The 19,027-nt window shown below is 42.8% G+C and overlaps 1 protein-coding gene across 1 annotated transcript in view; it reads left to right on the top strand.

The window, feature by feature from the left end:
- The window catches only part of LOC119975672 (deleted in malignant brain tumors 1 protein-like), a 238,242-nt gene that overhangs the window by 207,664 nt on the left and 11,551 nt on the right, over positions 1–19,027 (top strand). The window contains 5 exon segments of the mRNA XM_038815454.1: positions 8,329–8,626; positions 9,206–9,527; positions 9,894–10,201; positions 10,784–10,858; positions 13,029–13,334. Of these exon segments, the coding sequence (XP_038671382.1) occupies positions 8,329–8,626; positions 9,206–9,527; positions 9,894–10,201; positions 10,784–10,858; positions 13,029–13,334 (1,309 nt within the window).

Genomic DNA, 19,027 nt, shown 5'->3' with positions numbered 1-19,027 from the left:
TTCCCTCAACTATCATCTTTGTCACTTCCTCGAGAACACGATCAAATTTGTGAGACATGACCTCCCATTTACAAAATCATGCTGTCCATCACCAATAAGTCCATTTGTTTCCAAATGTGAATGAACCGTGTCTCTAAGAATATTTTCCAATAATTTTCTTACCACTGACGTAAGGCCTATAATTTCCTGTATTATCCATGCTGCCCTTCTTAAACAATGGGACAACATTGGCTACTTTCCATTCCTCTGGAACTTCACTTGTAGCCAATGAAGATACAAAGATTACTGTCAAGGCCCCAGCAATTTCCTCCCTTGCCTCCCTCAGTATTTTGAAGTAGATCCCATCAGGCCATGGGGACCTATCTACTTTAATGATTTTTAAGATGCCCAAGGCCTCCTCTTTATTAATATCAACATTACTCAGAATATCTACACACTGTACCCTATAATCTTTGTCCACCAAGTCCTTACCTTTGGTGAATACTGAGGCAAAGTATTCCTTTAGTATCTCGCCCATTCACCTGGTTCCATACATAGATTCCCTCCAATATCCTTGAATGGACCAACCCTTTCTCTGGATACTCTCTTGCTCTTTACATATGTATAAAACCCCTAGGATTTTCCTTAATCCTGTTTGCCAATGACATTTCATCACTCCTTGTAGCCTTCCTAACTCCTACCTTAAGTTCCTTCCTTCATTCTTTATATTCTTCAAGGGATTCTTCTATCCTAAGCCTTTTGGACCTTACGGATGCTTCTTTTTTCTTTTTGACAAGGTTCATAATATCCCACATTATCCAGGGTTCCCTATACTTGGCATCCTTACCTTTCATCCTCACAGGTACATGCCGGTCTTGAATTCTAATCAACTGACATTTGAAAACCTCCCACATTCTGGATATTGATTTTCCCTCAAACAGCCTCGCCCAGTCAACATTCTACAGATTCTGCCTAATGCTGTTGTAATTAGCGTTCCCCCAGTCTAACACCTTCACCTGAGGACCAACCACTCTTGTCCTTATCCATAAGCATCTTAAAACTTAAATAAGTATGATCACTTTCCGGAAATGATCTCCTACTGAGACTTCGATCACCAGGCCGGGCTCTCACCAGGCACAGCGCCAGGTTTTATGTGGTCCCTTCCCAGGCTATTTACATATCATTTCACGAAACCCTACTGGACACTCCTTACAAATTCTGCTCCATCCATGCCTCCAGCAGTTACTTTGTCCCAGTCAATATAGAACATAGAACATAGAACATTACAGCGCAGTACAGGCCCTTCGGCCCACGATGTTGCGCCGTCCTGTGAAACCTCTCTAAAGTGCCTCTACACTATTCCCTTATCGTCCATATGCCTATCCAATGACCATTTTAATGCGTTTAGTGTTGGCGAGTCCACTACTGTTGCAGGCAGGGCATTCCACACCCTTACTACTCTCTGAGTAAAGAACCTACCTCTGACATCTGTCCTATATCTATCTATCTATCTCCCCTCAATTTAAAGCTATAGGGAAAGTTAACATCACCCACCACAACAACCAGTCAATATAGGGAAAGCTAAAAATTACCCACCACAATAACTATTGTTTATGTATCTTTCCAAGATCTGTCTGCATATCTGCTCCTCTATCTCCCGCTGGCTGTTAGGAGGTCTGTAGTAAACCTCCAACATTGTGACAGCATCCTTCCTATTCCTGAGCTCATATTCATTTATGTTCATTGCCTCGCTACCTGAACCCTCCATGGTGTCCTCCCTCAGCTCAGCTGTGAAACTCTCCTGAACCAATAATGCAACTCCCCCACCCCATTTGCATGCCCCTCTATCCCGCCTGAAGCATCTATATCCTGGAATTTGTTTTGCCCATCCTGTCCCTCTTTCAACCAAGTTTCTGTAATAGCAGCAACATCATAATACCGCGTACTACTCCAAGCTCTAAGTTCATCTGTTTTACCTGAAATAATCCTCGCATTGAAACGAAGGCGCTTCATCCACCAGCCCCGCTGCATTGGACAACCACTCCCAGCCTGCTCTTCCTCTTAATCTTACGTAGTCTGTAGCTCTCCCTCAGTAATTTCTCCTGCTGACCTACTGCTCTTGTTCCCATCCCCTGCCACACAAGGCAGCTCAATCTGTTCCTCTCCCTTCCACTTTTTTCCTCACTAGCTTTTGTTTTTATCCCCTTTTTACTACCCTCTGACTTTTTACATTGTTTCCCATCCCCCTGCCAAATTTGTTTATACCCTCCCCAACAGGGTTTATATGAAGTAGGCTTACATTAAAACTGCAATGAAGTTATTGTGAAAATCCCCATTCATTCGCCACACTATGGTCCCGTTCGGGTACACTAAATTGAATGTTTACAGGCATGTCTTTCAGGACATATGGGATGAAACCGGAGCACCCAGAAGAAACCCAGGCAGAACGGGGAAAACGTGCAGACTCCGCACAGAAAGTGACTCAAGCCGGGAATGAAACCCGGGTCCCCGGCGCTGTAAAGCAACAGTGCTAATCACTGTCGAAGCCACAACTTGTCCATGCGCCCAGATTCTACCACTAAGCTAGTCCCAAATGCCCGCATTTAGCCCATATTCTTCTATAGCCATCTTACCCAATAACTGTCGAAATGCTTTTTAAAAGACAGAATTGCACGCGACTCTGCTACTGCCTCTGGCAGCTCGTTCCATCTTTCAAAAGACACACTTTCCAATCTTTTTAACAATGCTTTCCTCAGATGCTTCCATCAAAGGTTCTCTTTCATGTTTTAAACCTCTCCCTTCAGGATTCCTTTCTTTTGACTGTTACAGAAACGCTTTCACAATTGCTTTAACTGTCGATTCGCAGACTGTATTGAGATTGCACAACACTTTTAATTTACGTCTGAAGCCTTTTTTGCCCCTTTAAAACGGGTTACTGCAGCTGTTCCTTAACTCAGAATGCCTTTACCTTGAACTTTATTTTTCCTGAGACATTATTTTTGCTGCAAGTCCTGAGTTGTCCGGACTTTATCTGGATCGTTGAGAAGCCAGCCTTTTGAAGACCTCTTGTCTGTCCAGCTTTTTGTCTACCGACGCTGAACGATATTCACTCTCCGGCTTCCTATGTTCAACTGCTCATGAACTCAGTTAAAACGAAACTCTAAAAAGCCTTTTTTCCCAAATGGTGCCCGCAGTTGCTAAGCAACGGCGTTATGCTTCTGCAAGCTTGATTCGTTTTCATGTCGTAATTCTCTTACATTCAAAGCACAAGTTGAACTGAATAAATCCCCACAAATAAAAATACTTTGGTCCATCATGAATCTACCTCTAAATCTACTCCTCTTTAAAGACAGATGCTAAATTGAACCAACTTAAAACTTTACGTTATTTCTATTATTTCACAATATAAATATATTTATTTGAAACTGCATCTGTTTTCCTGACAATAGAGTCGATGAAGTTATATTTTGCCCTATTGTGTATGGTGTTTAGGAGAAGGGAACGTTAAGTTAGAATCAGAGCCAGACAACTAAGGGGAAAAATTACGAAATACTTCTTTGTCCAACAAGTTGAAGCCACGAGGATCTTTCTGGCGTCATAATAAATGAACGCCAGTTTAAATAATAGTTTAAAATTTTATATTGATTGGTTTTGTTGCCGAGGGATGTTATGGTATATATATTAGCAAGATGGTTTCTGCAAATGGAACACAGATGAAACATTTTCTGATTGCATGACCTAACAATATCGACAGTTTGAGTGGTTTACTTCTTTTCTTAGGCTCCTCTCACTCACAATGTATCTTCTTTTAGTCTGATGATTTGACTTTCTGTCAGAAAGTGGAACATAATGGACTTGAAGTCTCTGCATAGATACTCTGAGAAGTTTTGGCCTCTTGTGATCCAATACAGTGCATATTATTGAGCCAATTAACAAATCACTTGTATCCAATTTAATTCATAATACTCTGTGTCTACTTCTTCAAGTCCAAAAGGACATTTCAAGCAGTGCGACTCGCCAAGCTTGCCCAGTCCTGAAGGACGTAGATGTCAATCTAAACATGTAGGAGCTCAGGAAAGAACAACCACAAGGGCAATGATACTTAACTTTCTATACTTATCTCAGCTGCACTGGTGCTCACCGTTATTGATATCAGTGACCATAGTAGAATTCTAATTGTTTGTTATTTGTTTGTTAGTTACAGCACATTCGGCCCATTATGTCTGCACCGGCTCCCATGAGAGCAACCTAGCTATTCCTATTCACCAATCCTATCTCCGTAGCTCTCTAAATTCATCACTTTAAAATATCTATCTATTTATGAAACCTCCTATGGATTCCACCTCCAGAACTCTCCCAGACAGCACATTACAAACCCCAACAACTCCCTGAGTAAAGAATTTTCTCCTCATCTCACTTTGAGCTCTTGTGCTGCCGATCTTGAAATTGTGACCCTAGTCACTGATATAGCAACTGGTGGAAACATAATATCCTTCTTTACTCTGTCAAAATTGTTCAGAGTTTTGAACACCTCAATGAGATCGCCTCTTAATCTTCCCTGCTCCAAGGAGAACAAGGCCAATTTCTCCAATCATTCCTTGATCCTCATTCCTCATTCACGGTATCATTTTGCTAACTCTCCTCGGCATTCTTCCAGAGCTTTAACTCCTTCCTTAAATAAGGTGCCCAGGACTGAACACAATACTCCAAATGTGGTCTGACCAATGACTTGTAGAGGTGTAGCATCACTTATTTGCTTTTATAATCAATGCCTCTATTGGAAAACTCAAGGATTCTATCGGTTTTCCGAACAACTGTTTAAACCTGTGTGGCCACCTTCAGAGAATTATGCACTTGAAACCCGAGGTCCCTTTGCTCCTGTACTCTACTCAAAGTTTATATAAATCAGAAAAAGCAAGGGTCCCAACACTAAGCCCAGGGGAACAGCAATGGGTTGTTTCAGTACATTAAAAAGCCTCCAGGTATCTTCAAAATCTTACCGAATCTATATTGAATTATATTTCATCATTATATTATACCGAGATGAAGTCCTGTCTATATGGATAGGCAATAGTTCACCACTTCCAATGTGCTAAGATATATTCAGAACTTATTGAACTGTTCAAAACTGGGCATGATGAGGTACAATTGGCTAATAGCCGCAGTAATATTTTATTTCACGCCAAATGGTAACCTCCAGGCTTGGGTTATTTCTCACTGTAATGTGAAAATCCGGGTGTCCAAACTTGCCTCAATGAAAGCTGTCGAAAATCATGTGAACAGCAGAACGCATGAGGATGAGGGCTGAACATTGTCAAGTTTCACTGCAGGAGAATCTGTATGCTAACTCGTGGAACCACCATTTTGCATTCAGAGATTAGCGAGATAACAACGATCTGATGTGATCCACCCACTGCAATCTTATCAAATCCAGTTTTGAATAATGGTTAACAATTACCAATAAGTTTTTGAAATGTATCCAGGAGCTTGTGAGAAGGTAGGAAGGAAATTGCCGAGCTCCTAGCTGAGATATTTTAATCAGCAACAGCCACAGGGGAGGTACATGGAGATTGGAGGGTGGTAATTATTGTGCTCTTGTTTAGGAAGGGCTGTAGGGATAAGCATGGAAACTACAGACTGGTGAGCCTTACTTCTATAGTGAGTAAGTTGTGAGATGCTTTTGAGATGGACAAGATCTACAAGCATTTAAACAGGCCTGGGCTAATTAGCGAAAGTCAGCATGGTTTGTCTGGGGAAGGTCATGTCTCACGAATTTGATTGAGTTTCTTGAAGGGGTAACAATGAAGGTAGATGGGTCAGTGCAGTCCATGTTGTCCACATGGTCTTTGGCAAGGCCTTCACATGGAACCGCGTGGTAGGTTGTTGCAAAAGATTATATCTAACGGAATCCAGGGTGAGGTAGCCAATTGGATGCAAAATTGGCTTGGCGGCCGAAGCCAAAGGGTGTTTGTGGGGTGTTGTTCTTCAAACTTATGTCCTGTGACCTACTGTGTGTCTCAGGGATCGGTTCTGGGTCCACTGGGCTATTTGTTATATCTATTAATTATTTGTATGGGAATGTAGGAGGAATGGTTCGTTAGTTTGCAGATGACTCCAAGATTGGTGGCATAGTGGATAGTGACGAATGTTATAAAATTGCAACAGGATTTTGACCAATTGGGACAGTGAGCTGATGAATGGCTAATGGAGTTTAATTTGGATAAATGTGAGGTGATGCATTGTGTTAGATCAAATCAGGGCAGGATCTATTCAGTAAATGGTAGTGAGTTGGGGAGAGTTACGGAACAAAGAGATATACTGCAGGTTCATAGCCCCTTGAAGGTGGAGTCGCAGGTGCACAGGGTGGTGACGAAGGCATTCAGGATGTTAGATTATATTGGTCAGAATATTAAATACAGGAGTTGGGACGACTTGTTGAAGTTCTTCAAGCCATTGGTAAGACCACATATGGAATTCTGTGATCAGTTCTAGTCACCCTATTATAGGAAGGATATTGTTAAACTAGAGAGAGTGCAGAAGAGATTTACGAGGAGGCTGCCAGAACTAGATGGTCTGTGGTATAAGAGGAGACTGGATAGGCTGGGACTTTTTCGCTGGAGCGTAAGAGGCTTAGTGGTGATCTTATAAAGGTTTATAAAATAATGAGGAGCACAGATAAGGCACATAATCGACATATTTTCCCAAGGGTTCAGATGTCTAGAACTAAAGAGCATAGGTTTAAGGTGAGAGGGGAGAGATACAAACGAGACCAGAGGGGAAATTTCGTCACACAGAGGGTGGTGAGCATCTGAAACGGGCTGCTAGAGGCAGTGGTAGAGGTGGGTACAATTTTGTCTTTTAAAAAGCAGTTAGACAGTAATATGGGCAGGGTGGGTATAGAGGCATGTGGCCCAAATGCGGGTACGTGGTACTACTTTAGTGATGGAAACTGGGCGGCATGGACAAGCTGGGCCGAAGGGCCTGTTTCCATGCTGTAATCATCTATAACGCGATGAAAGAAGTTAATTGAACATCCCCATCGCCACCGATGAACATATCCAATAAAGCAGTTTAAAGACAGAGGCTGAAGCATCAACAACCATCTTCAGGAGAAGTGACTGGTTGATGATGCAGTGACTTGATGGATTTTCTCCTCGCGAGCTCATGGATGCCAATCATCTGTTTCAATTTTGTCCACATGATATGCAGAAACAGATGAGTGTATCTGGATAGAGTAAAGGTTCAGTCTCAAGAACATCATGCATTTTATACTGAGGACAGAGCAGCCCACTCTATCGTAATTGTTAATTCCGTCCGTCAGCTTTGCCCTGTGGCTCTATTGGTACCGCTAAAGTCTTGAGAGGATTAGATCCGGTAAGACTTTGAAGAGACTTGGTACCGAAATAATGCACTGCAACAACTCATTGGTGTTCTTTCAGGGAACATTCTAAGTTCGAGACTTATTAAAACCAGCGCAGAAACCTCGGGGTTATACTATCACATGCAAGTTTCCCATCGACCCACAGTCCAGCCTGACTGAGCGCGGCCAGACGGAACTGTGGTTAGCACTGCTGCCTCATAGCGCCAGAGACCTAAGTTCGATTCCCAAACTTGTAATGGAGTTGGTGGAGTGTGGGGTGTGCATATTTTCCCAGTGCTTACGTGGGTTTCCTCGCATTGCCAAGGCCGTGCAGGTTAGGCGTACTGGCCGTGTACAATTACCCCAGTGTTCAAAATGTTAGGTCCAGTTACGGGGATAGGGTAGACGCACGTGATTAGGTGCGTACTCTGTTAGAGGATCCGTGCAGTCGGGATGGGCCGAATGGCCTCTTTCTGGACTGTTAGGATTCTATATCACCGATCCATGTCGTTGCTGGCTCAGAATGGTGGATTCTCCCTCCAGAATAACACTCTGGTTGTGCCTACATTTTAGTACTTGCAAGGTTCAGTAATGAATCACACGCTCAACTTCTCAAAGGCAACACATGTTGGTATTTCCACTGGCGTCCGCATTCTGGGAATGAATAAAACATGGCAAGTACCTGCATGGCCTGATGTTTGAAACCTTACCTGACGATATATTTCAGCTATTTCTTCTTGCCTGCCTAGAAAGGGCATGTCCTTCTGATCACAACAGTTCTGACCCAGGATTTTGAAACTTTAATCTTACCATTTCTCTCTCGCTTGTTGATGCTGATGGCATTCCCTATTTGCACCATCCTCTCTTTTCATTAAGTCGAGAAAAATATTAATCACACAATAAGATGACTTATGTTCACACTATGGCTTTGTGGCACATTTAATGAACTTTGATTATAAAATTGTTTTCTTACAGTTGAAGATTGGCAGATGAGATTGGTCAATGGAGAAAGCATCTGTGATGGCCGAGTAGAGATTTATTATGGCCGTGTTTGGGGGAGAGTGATTGACACTCAGTGGAATTTCAAAAATGCAGATGTAGTTTGCAGGCAGCTGAACTGTGGCTCTGCAATACGTATTTATAACCCGTGGAAGTTTGGAAAAGGTGCCGGTCCAGTCTTGATCAGCAATGTCAGATGCAATGGAAGTGAACCTTTCTTGTGGAATTGTACTTTCACAAAAGCAAGACATTTATCGATCGCAGATGACGTCGGTGTAATTTGCTCTGGTATGAAAGTCTTTACTTAACAAACTAAAAACGTCCAGCATATCACATATTAATGATGTACTCATAAATAACAAAACAAAATTGCATATCTGTCCAACTTAGCATGAGCATATCCGTTGACTCAGCCTCCAGTGCTCTGGTGAATTTTATCCAAAGATTAGCAACCCTCTGAGAGAAGGTATTTCTCCCCATATCCGTACTCAACGGGAGATTTAGTTGTTATTTTTACATGGTTATTATCCTTTGTAGCACTGTGGCTTTTCCATTTCTGAACTCTGCAATTACTAATTTTATGTTGCTAGTTTTTGTTTTTATTTTTATATTTTCATTTAAACTCTGCGTCTATTTGCAGTCCTAGCGTATTTTGATTTCAAAAGTTTTCAATTAATAATTCTGTACAGTTCGTGTTATTAAGGTGGGGTGGAATTATTAATGTAAAGATGGCACAATGCTTTGTTGGAATTGTAACAATCGAATCGCTAAGCTGTTAGTAGCAGTATATAAGTTAGAAATGGATCGATTAGGTACAGTAGATAAACTCTATCCTCGACCATTTAAAAAATTATTCCTGTCCCTTAGATCACATTCAGGTAAGGCTGGTGGATGGTGGAAGTCGGTGTGCTGGAAGGGTGGAACTTTACTACAATGGAGACTGGGGATCCGTGTGCGATGACTCCTGGGATTTGGCAGACGCCCATGTTGTTTGTAATCAGCTGAAGTGTGGAGAGGCTCGAAACGCAACTGTTTCCGGGTGGTTTGGTCCAGGAGAGGGACCTATCTGGCTGGACAGCATGAACTGCACAGCGAAGGAATCTGTTTTGTGGGAATGTCAGGCAGGCCCGTGGGGTGAAAGCGACTGCAATCACAAAGAAGATGCTGGAGTTATCTGCTCGGGTGAGATGTAGCTTAAAATATTCACACTTTTTGAATATGAATACTTAAAAAAGAACTTTGTGAGGGTAACCAATTCGCAGCAGTTTACTACTTAAATTTGACATTTAGTAGCCTGCTGCAGTGGATAACCAATAGAAAGATCCCATGGTCTACTTGCACAGCAGCATAATGTAAAATATGTCTGCAAGAGACGGACGAGTATTTTCTAAGTTAATTTTGAAATAATTGGTCTTTTTGAGGTTCATTGATAAATAATCTCACTAACGTAACACCATTATTGAAAAGAACGCCTGCCCCTCTGTTGCTAGAATTCGTGCGGTCCGATTGAACAAACGCAAAGGTTCAACTTCAACTTTTGATCCACAGAACACAGAGCTCTAAGACTGCAGAACGGACCAAATCCCTGCCAGGGCAGAGTTGAGGTTTTCTATAATGCGACTTGGGGGACTGTTTGTGCCGATTCCTTTGGAATGGAGGATGCAGAAGTGGTTTGTAAGCAGCTCAGCTGTGGATCGGCTCGATCTGTGGATCGCGAAGTTACATTTGGCAGGGGTACTGGACCGATCTGGCTCGATGATGTGGACTGCCGTTTTCATGACTCACTGCTGTGGCAATGTCCATCTTCACCTTGGGGTCAACATAATTGCAAACACCAGGAGGATATTGGAGTCATTTGTTCAGGTAACAGGTGCAAATTGAATCTATTTCTCTGGGAATGTTTCACTGATGCTTCAATGTTTTTCTCTTATGTAAACGTAAGGTAATCCTAACATGCAGCTCAATTCTTACCACGCAGCACATTCCATTCCCCCACAGCACGGTAACGGCTTTCCTCCATTTACCCCTGATCAAGTGACACTTTAAATTTGAAGTTCACATTTATTTTAAAATCCTCCCACGGGTCGTCCTCTTCCTATCCCTGTAAACTCTTCCAAACTCACAACTCGCCAGTATATCTCTGACCATTTAATTCGGCCTCCCACCGGTTCCCAAATAGAATTACACCATCATTGGTCAAGATGCGCTGAGTTCTTTATACCCCGCGTACTCTAATTTCTAATCCGCACACTGTGCCTTTCCCCTTCTCTGCGTTCTTTCCCCTTTTAAAATACTCTTTAAAACCAATTTCTTTGACGACAATTTTTGTTAGTTAACCCAACCTCTGTTTATGTTGTTTTACAAAGCTATCGTGAAGCACCTTGCAACATTGAAGGCACTATATATACAAATTGTTGTTGAAGTTATCGATGTATTTTGTTTCAGAAATTAATCCAATTAAAATACCCTATGATCGACGTGCGAAGAAAAGTAATATACCAGCAGTTACAGAAGATTTCGGTAATTATTGATGAAGGCTACAGGATATGTTTTTGCTGTTTTCTTCTGTGTAAATAATTTTTCAAATTTAACTCTCAAAAAGAGATATTTACAACTTGTCCACCAGCACTCTTCTACTATTAGCACCAACCAATTAGGGGCTGGTTTAGCACAGGGCTAAATAGCTGGCTTTTAAAGCAGACCAAGGTAGGCCAGCAGCGCGGGTTCACTTCCCCTACCAGCCTACCCGAACAGGCGCAGGAATCTGCCGACTAGGGGCTTTTCACAGTAACTTCATTTGAAACCTACTATTGACAATACGCGATTTTCATTTTTCATTTCAATCATGCTACATATCGTATCGAGCGCACGTATAGCATTAAGGAAACTGAATTATCTTTATGACAGATGATTTCAGCATTGCCATGATTGTAATTATGAAAGCGGAGATACTAAGAAATGATTGAACACTTCGTAATTTGTTGTTAATCACAAATTCAGAGAATTGTAAGGATGCAGCAGAAGACTATTTGACCCAACGCACTGGCTCTCTAAGATAGCATTATGAATTAGTCCCGTTCTTCTGCAGTAGCCCTGTACCTATGCAAGTTGCTTCTGCTCATCCACTGACCTCGTGAAGGCCTCGATTGAACCTCCCTCCACCACATTTCCAAGAAGTTCATTGTCGACACAAATCATTCGTTCTGTGAAACATATTTTCTCACGTCGCAATTGCTTCTTTTGCGAATCACTTTAAATCTGTGCTCTTCTGTTCTAGACCCTTATACCAGTTGGAACAGTTTCTCCAGATCTACTTTATCCAGGCCCCTCTCGATTTTGAACACCTGCATTGATTCTTTTCTTAGCCTTCTGGTCTCCAAGGAGAATGTTCTTAACGTGTAAAATCTATCTTCACAAATGAAATTTCTCATCTCCGGAACAATCCTTGCACTCTACCCAACGTGCTCACGTTCTTCCTAATGTGTAGAGCCCCGGCCTGCATAGAAAACTCCAGCTGGGGCCTAACTAGAATCTTGTAACTAATGTTCAGCATAACCTGCTTTCCCTTTTACCCGATTCCAATCACTAATAAAGTATGGAAAACTGCATATTTAACTAACTGTTCTCTTCACCTGTAAAGGGCAATATTTGAAGGAGTGGCACCCTGGATATGATTTTGGAGGGATGTTTATAAATCAGAGCCAGGCAACATACAGTCACTTGTGACGAAGTCTGCACCAACGCTGGTGTTTGCCCTTACTGTCCAAAGCTTGCCAACCAGCCACAAGGCGCAAGTCAGAATGTGATGTAATGCTCTCCACTTACTTGAACGAGTACATCACCAGCAACACGCAAGAATATTGACACCACCCAGAACAACTTAGCCAGCTTGATTGATATCCAATCATTAACATTTACTCCCACCATCACCGACACACTGTACCATCGATAAATATTGCGTTACACATCTCCGGTCGTTCCTTAACTGTTGCTGGGTCAAAATTCTGTAACTCCCCTGAAAAGCACTGTGAGTGTCCCTGAACCAGGTGGACTGCAGTTCTTTTTGACGGGAGCTCGGCACTACCTTCTCAAAGACAGCTTCTCAAGCGATGAGAAATTATTCCTGGCCTATCTAGCGCCACCCAAATCCGAAGAATGGAAATACAAATGCCTCTGTCTGCAAACATTATAGTTTCTATTTTGAAATCGGGCAAAATATATGGAGCTCACCAACTGCTCTGCGATCGATGAAAAGATTTTGAATGCCTGGCAGAAGGCAAACTATAAAAAATCATTCACCTGAGGAAGGATCTGCGCTCCGAAAGCTAGTGATTCAAAACAAACCTGTTGGACTTTAACCTAGTGGTGTACGGCTTCCAACTGTGTCCACCCAGTCCAACGCTGGCACCACCACATTATAATAAATCCGTTTCCAGTCGCACAATCCCATGTCTGTTGTTACATGAGTGTAATTACCAGAGTGACAAATTTAGCTCTATTCGTGCAGACCATTGAGTTGAGTTGTATGGATCCGAGCAAAGTATCACTGATCAGTGAGCATCTCAGGATCTTTAACATGATGTCGTCCAACATTAACAGTTGGTTGTTTTTCAGAACATGGCAGGCACAATAAAGTAATCGCTTCCAACTGCAAGTTAAAGAGCCGATTTTTCACTCATTTTTGTTGCAGATTTGCAGCTGGCTGCAGGATTCAATAACTGTTCGGGAAGAGTCGAAATCTTCTTCAGAGGTGCCTGGGGAACGGTTTGCGACGATTCCTGGGATAGGAACGATGCTGCTGTCGTCTGTAGACAATTAAACTGTGGGCAGCCAGTGTGGAACCCGGGAGAGATGGTATTCGACAAAGGAAACGGTGAAATCTGGATGGATGAGGTTAAGTGCAAGGGGAATGAACTATTCCTGCGGGACTGCCCATTTTCATCAATGGGTGATCATGATTGTACACATAAAGAGGACGTCAATGTGATATGTTCTGGTAAGCAGGTTTTAACTGAACCTTTACTTTGGAACTCTAATGCTTGCTTTGAAATCCCTCCATAGCCATGGCCCATTCCATGTCTGTGTCTGTATGTCGAAATACTGCATCGGATAATTTTCCTGTCCTGCCCCTCTGTGCAACACTGATTCTAATCGTTATATCATTGCTATCGTGTGTTCAGCAGCTCTGAAATCCAATTTCCGCCCCTGTACACCGCTTTACACCTGTCTCCTCTCGTAAGTTCTCTTCAATTGCCTCGTTAAAATATGTATCTCTGTCTACGATTTTGGCCACGTAACCTAACATCTCGATGAGTAATTCCTTGTAAAATGTTGGCTGTGAATTGTCATGAAAATAGCGTTGCAGCGTCGATGTTATGTAAACAGCGCCAAATGAAATACAAGGTCCTGATTATTATCCGCAGGTGCACAAAAACTTCCCTCATAATGCAAGCATGTTTTTTTAAATTTTGGTCCAAGTTCCGTAAAAGATCCCACCTGATTATTTGTCATGTTTCATGTCAATACCTGGATGTTTTGAAACAAATAAAAAGTGTTTTGTTGCATTGGGGCAGCAGGGTAGCATGGTGGTTAGCATAAATGCTTCACAGCTCCAGGGTCCCAGGTTCGATTCCCTGCTGGGTCACTGTCTGTGTGGAGTCTGCACGTCCTCCCCCTGTGTGCGTGGGTTTCCTCCGGGTGCTCCAGTTTCCTCCCACAGTCCAAAGATGTGCGGGTTAGGTGGATTGGCCATGCTAAATTGCCCGTAGTATCCTAATAAAGTTAAGGTTGTTGGGTTACGGGTATAGGGTGGATACGTGGGTTTGAGTAGGGTGATCATGGCTCGGCACAACATGAAGGGCCTGTTCTGTGCTGTACTGTTCTATGTTCTATTGGTAGCAAGCTAGTGAACGGGGAGACATTTTAAAATTGAAAGGTATAATCTTCTGAAAGGATTTTTCTTATTCGAGGATGCGACCAGATGAAGAAAATCCAGATTTACAATTTGTGCAAAAACAGCAGATTTGGTCAAATACAACTTCACTGTTCGCCCCACACCGCAACTTCCCAGCTGCAATCATAAGAAGGTGAATACATCGTACAGTTCTGCTAGTCTGTGCCATTGCCTATTACATTCTTCATCTACCGCTACATTTGATGATTCCTGGACTTGAACTTCTAGCACTTAAAAAATGTACATTGAGTTATAGTGTATTCCAGCACAGAAAAGAGGCCATTCGGCCCATCGTTCTCAATGCCACATATCAAGCACCTATCTATTCTAAAATCGTTCTCTATATATTTAAATAAATTCTGTGATCGATACGCCAGCTTATCCTGCCCTCTTACCTCCACTATCTATCCTGCATACCTGGAACCGTTACTTATGTACATGCTACGTGCAATTATGCATATGTGCGTAAAAGCCGACTTGCAGTTCGTCACATCTGCCATGATCGAAACCCTGTAATTTCCTAATAATTCTTTGCCCCTGTGTTGTTTGTCTGTCAGTATCTCTGTCGAGCTTGGTTCTTAACCTGGTTCTTATCTTACTCCCATGTAATTGAAATCTTTCTCCCTCAGTCCTAGTTAACCTCCTGAAAGGGTATTGATCCCTGTCCAGTTGGGGTGCAACTTGCTAATCCTGAAATAATCACTCCTGCCCTAGGCCTGGCCAAAATTCCACAGGAATGTGAAGGCCCCTTTCATACTGTTTTTTGGACGAGATATTAAACGGAGATTCTGTCTGCCCTCTAGGGTAGATAAGAGAGATTTCCGACGAAATTTGGAAACAAAACAAAGAGTTAGCTCAGTATCCTGGCCGACATTTATCCCTCCAGCAACATCACAAAACTCTTATTTTGTCATTACATATTGTTTTTGTGAGAACTTGCTCTGTGAAAATTGGTTACTACATTTCCAAACGCATTTTGGCAGTGAAGCACTTTGGAACTTCTGCTAGTTGATAAAGGAGCCTCTCGTTCGTTCTTCATTACCAAATGGACCACAATTTCAGCTACATTTGGTTCCTTCACACTATTTAGCAAGTAGTCTAACCATTAAGAAGAACTATAGAGTGAGCCAGACCATCCTCCATCTCCGCCCCAAACTCATGCCTGCAAATGTGGGTGACACACAGTTATAACAATAATAATCTTTATTGTCATAAGTAGGCTTGCATTAACACTGCAATGAAGTTACTGTGAAAAACCCCTCATCGCAACATTCCGGCCCCTGTTCGGGTACACAGAGAGAGAATTCAGAATGTCCAAATTATCTAATAAAACGCCTTTCTGGACTTGTGGGAGGAAACTGGAGCACCCGGAGGAAACCCACGCAGACACAGAAAGAATGTGCAGACTCCGCACAGACAGTGATCCAAGCTGGGAATCGAACTTGGAACCTTGACGCTGTGAAGCCACAGTGCTAACCACTATGCTACTGTGCTGCCCATGAGCTGAGTTTTGGTTCAACTCAGCTCCTAAGCTCAATATAGCTTTGGACCAATTATAAAACTGGACCCAATGTCAAGATGTAAGCAAGGCGAGAGTGACTGCACTTGACATCAATGTCACATTTGACCAAGTGTGGAATCAAGGAGCGCTATCTAAACAGTAGGAAAACATTGCAATTTGTTGGGGTTACACCCAGCACATGAGGAGGGTGCTTGTAATTGTTGGATGTTATTCAGCTCAGCCGGGAATACTGCTTGACGAGCTCCTCAGCTACTTTTTAAAAATCTATTCATTCATGAAATCTGGATGTCGCTGTCTGGGCCAAAATTTACTCTCAATCCATTATTATAGTTGCTTAACGACATGTAAGACTGCAGTTAAGGGTCAACTACATTTCTGTGGATCAGGTGCAACATAGGGGCTGTTTAGCACAGGGCTAAATCGCCGGCTTTGAAAGCAGACCAAGGCAGGCCAGCAGCACGGTTCAATTCCCGTAACAGCCTCCCTGAACAGGCGCCGGAATGTGGCAACTGGGGGCTTTTCACAGTAACTTCATTTGAAGCCTACTTGTGACAATAAGCGATTTTCATTTCAACATGTAGCAGATCAGCTAAAGATGGCAGATTTCCTTCCCTGGAGTACATTAGTGAACCAGATTTTTTTAAACAACACTGGACAGCATTTTAATTTTAGTTCCAGGTTATATAGTGAATACGAACTCGGGCCCACATGACATTACATAGAACAGAAAATGCTGGCCTACCTCAACAGTAGGTTTGGCAGCATTTGTGGAGGTGTTTTGAATCTAGTTGATTTGACATTTCTGGAGAGAGAATGGAGCTAACATTTCCAACACAACGAATCTGGTCAAAGTCAACCAGACTGGAAATGTTATTTCTGGTCTCTCTCCACAGATGCTGCCCAGTCTGCTGAGATTTTCCAGCAATTTCTGTTTCGTTTCAAATTCCAGCAGTATTTTAGTTCTATCCTCATACCATTAACCGTGATCACTAGTGTAGTTCCAATAACACTAGGCCCCTGCTTCCTCACATTATCACTGAGCTCCTTCTACCATACAGCCTGAAGTGAAGATGGTCCCTGATGGCTGTACAACGTTAAGCACCATTTTAGCCTGTCCAGTTACCAAGGCAGTCCGTGTTCACTTGCAGCAAGACCTGAAAAATATTCATGATGTGGAGATGCCGGCGTTGGACTGGGGTGAGCACAGTAAGAAGTCTTACGACACCAGGTTAAAGTCCAACAGGTTTGTTTCAAACACTAGCTTTCGGAGTGCTGCTCCTTCCTCAGGTGAATGAAGAGATATGTTCCAGAAACATCCTAGTTTGGATGTTCCAGAAACATTCAGGTTTGGGGAGTTAAGATGCAAGTATTATTTACACAACACACAACCAGTCAAATACCACCTCCAAGAAGAGAACCTGCAACCATCTCCCTTCGGCATGTAATATTATCATCAGTGCTGAATCCCTAATGGCCAAATGCTTGGTGCTGACCAGTGTCAAGAAACTGAAGCAGACCAGCCATATACATAGTGCGGTTGGAAGAGCTGGCATAAAGTTGGAAGAGATTTTAAAAATAATTTAGGGGAGGTTAGCGTCGCCAACGAGGCCAAAATTCATTTCAACTCCGTTTGTTCTCCTCAAATGCTGTGACACCTGCTGATATTGGCCAGCATTTTCTGATTTTGTATGTAGGCCCGGATTCGTATTCACCATATAATCTGGAAATTAAATGAAGCCATTACCGATTGTTGTTTAAAAAGTTATTTTTCACTCATGTACTTCAGGGAAGGGAGTCTGCCATCTTTGCCTGGTCGGGCCTACATCTGACTCTTGATCCATTGCAACTTGGTTGATTCTTAACTGCAGTTTTGCATGTGTTAAAGAATCACAATGATTACGGATTGAGAATAAAGGCTGGCCCAGACAGCGATGTCCAGATTTCATGAATGAACAGATCTTTTTTATAATTAGAATTGCCCTTGAGAAGGTGGCATTGTACTGTCTTCTTGAACCTGTGCAGATCCTAACTTCTGACAGGGAGAGCATTCCAGGATCTTGGCCCAGCAACAGTGAAGGAAGAGTGATGTATTTCCAGGTCAGGATGCTGGGTGACTTGGAGGAGAACTTCCAAACCTTGGTGTTACCATGTAAGCCCTTTCCCTCCGAGATGGTAGCGGTCCTGAGTATGCAAAGTGATGCTCAGGAATCCTTGCAACGCGTCCGTGATGGTACGCACTGTTGCCACTGTTCGTCCGTGGTAGAAGGAATGCCTGTTTGTGGAACAGGATCCATTGAAGCGGGCTGAATTGTCCTGGATAGTGTGAAGCCTTTTGTGTTATGTTGGAGCTGCACTGATCTAGGCAAGTGGCGAATATTCCATCACATCGCCTGATGGAGGGTAGGAAGTACATAGATACTTGGAAGATAGGAGCAGAAGGAGGCATTTTGGCCCTTCAAGCCTGCCCTGCCATTCATCACGATCATGGCTGATCATCCAGCTCAATAGCCTAATCCTGCTTACTCCCCATATCCTTTGATCGCATTCTGCAGAAGTGCTATATCCAGCCGCCTCTTGAATATATTTAATGTTTTAGCATCAATTACGTCCTGCGGTAATGAATTCCACAGGCTCACCACTCTTTGGGTGAAGAAATGGCTCCTGATATCTGTAAGAAATGGTTTACTCTGAGTCCTCAGACTCCGACCCCCTGGTTCTGGACACACCCATCATTGGTAACATCTTCCCTGCATCTACCCGTTCTAGTCCCGTTAAAATTTTATAAATCTCTTTGAGAACCCCCTCATTCTTCTGAACTCCAGCGGGAACAATCCCAATCTTGTCAATCTCTCCTCATATGACAGTCCCACCATCCCTGGAATTAGTCTTGTAAACCTTCGATGCACTCCCTCGAGAGGAAGAACATCCTTCCTCAGAGAATAAGAACAAAACTGCACACAATACTCCAGGTGTGGCCACACCAAGGACTGTATAATTATAGCAAAACATTCCTGCTTCTATATTCAAAAATCTCGCAATGAAGGCCAACATACTATTAGCCTTCTTTACTGCCTGCTGCACCTGGATGCTTACCTTCAGCAACTGGTGCACAAGGACACCCAGGTCCCGCTGCACACTCCCCTCTCCCAATTTACAACCATTCAGGTCGTAATCTGCCTCCCTGTTTTGCTTCCAAAGTAAATAACCTCATGCT

The sequence above is a fragment of the Scyliorhinus canicula genome, chromosome 13 (genome assembly GCF_902713615.1).
Source record: "Scyliorhinus canicula chromosome 13, sScyCan1.1, whole genome shotgun sequence".
In the NCBI taxonomy this organism is placed as follows: domain Eukaryota; kingdom Metazoa; phylum Chordata; class Chondrichthyes; order Carcharhiniformes; family Scyliorhinidae; genus Scyliorhinus; species Scyliorhinus canicula.
The sequence above is the reverse complement of the archived record's forward strand: the minus strand, read 5'-3'. Positions and strand labels throughout refer to the sequence as shown.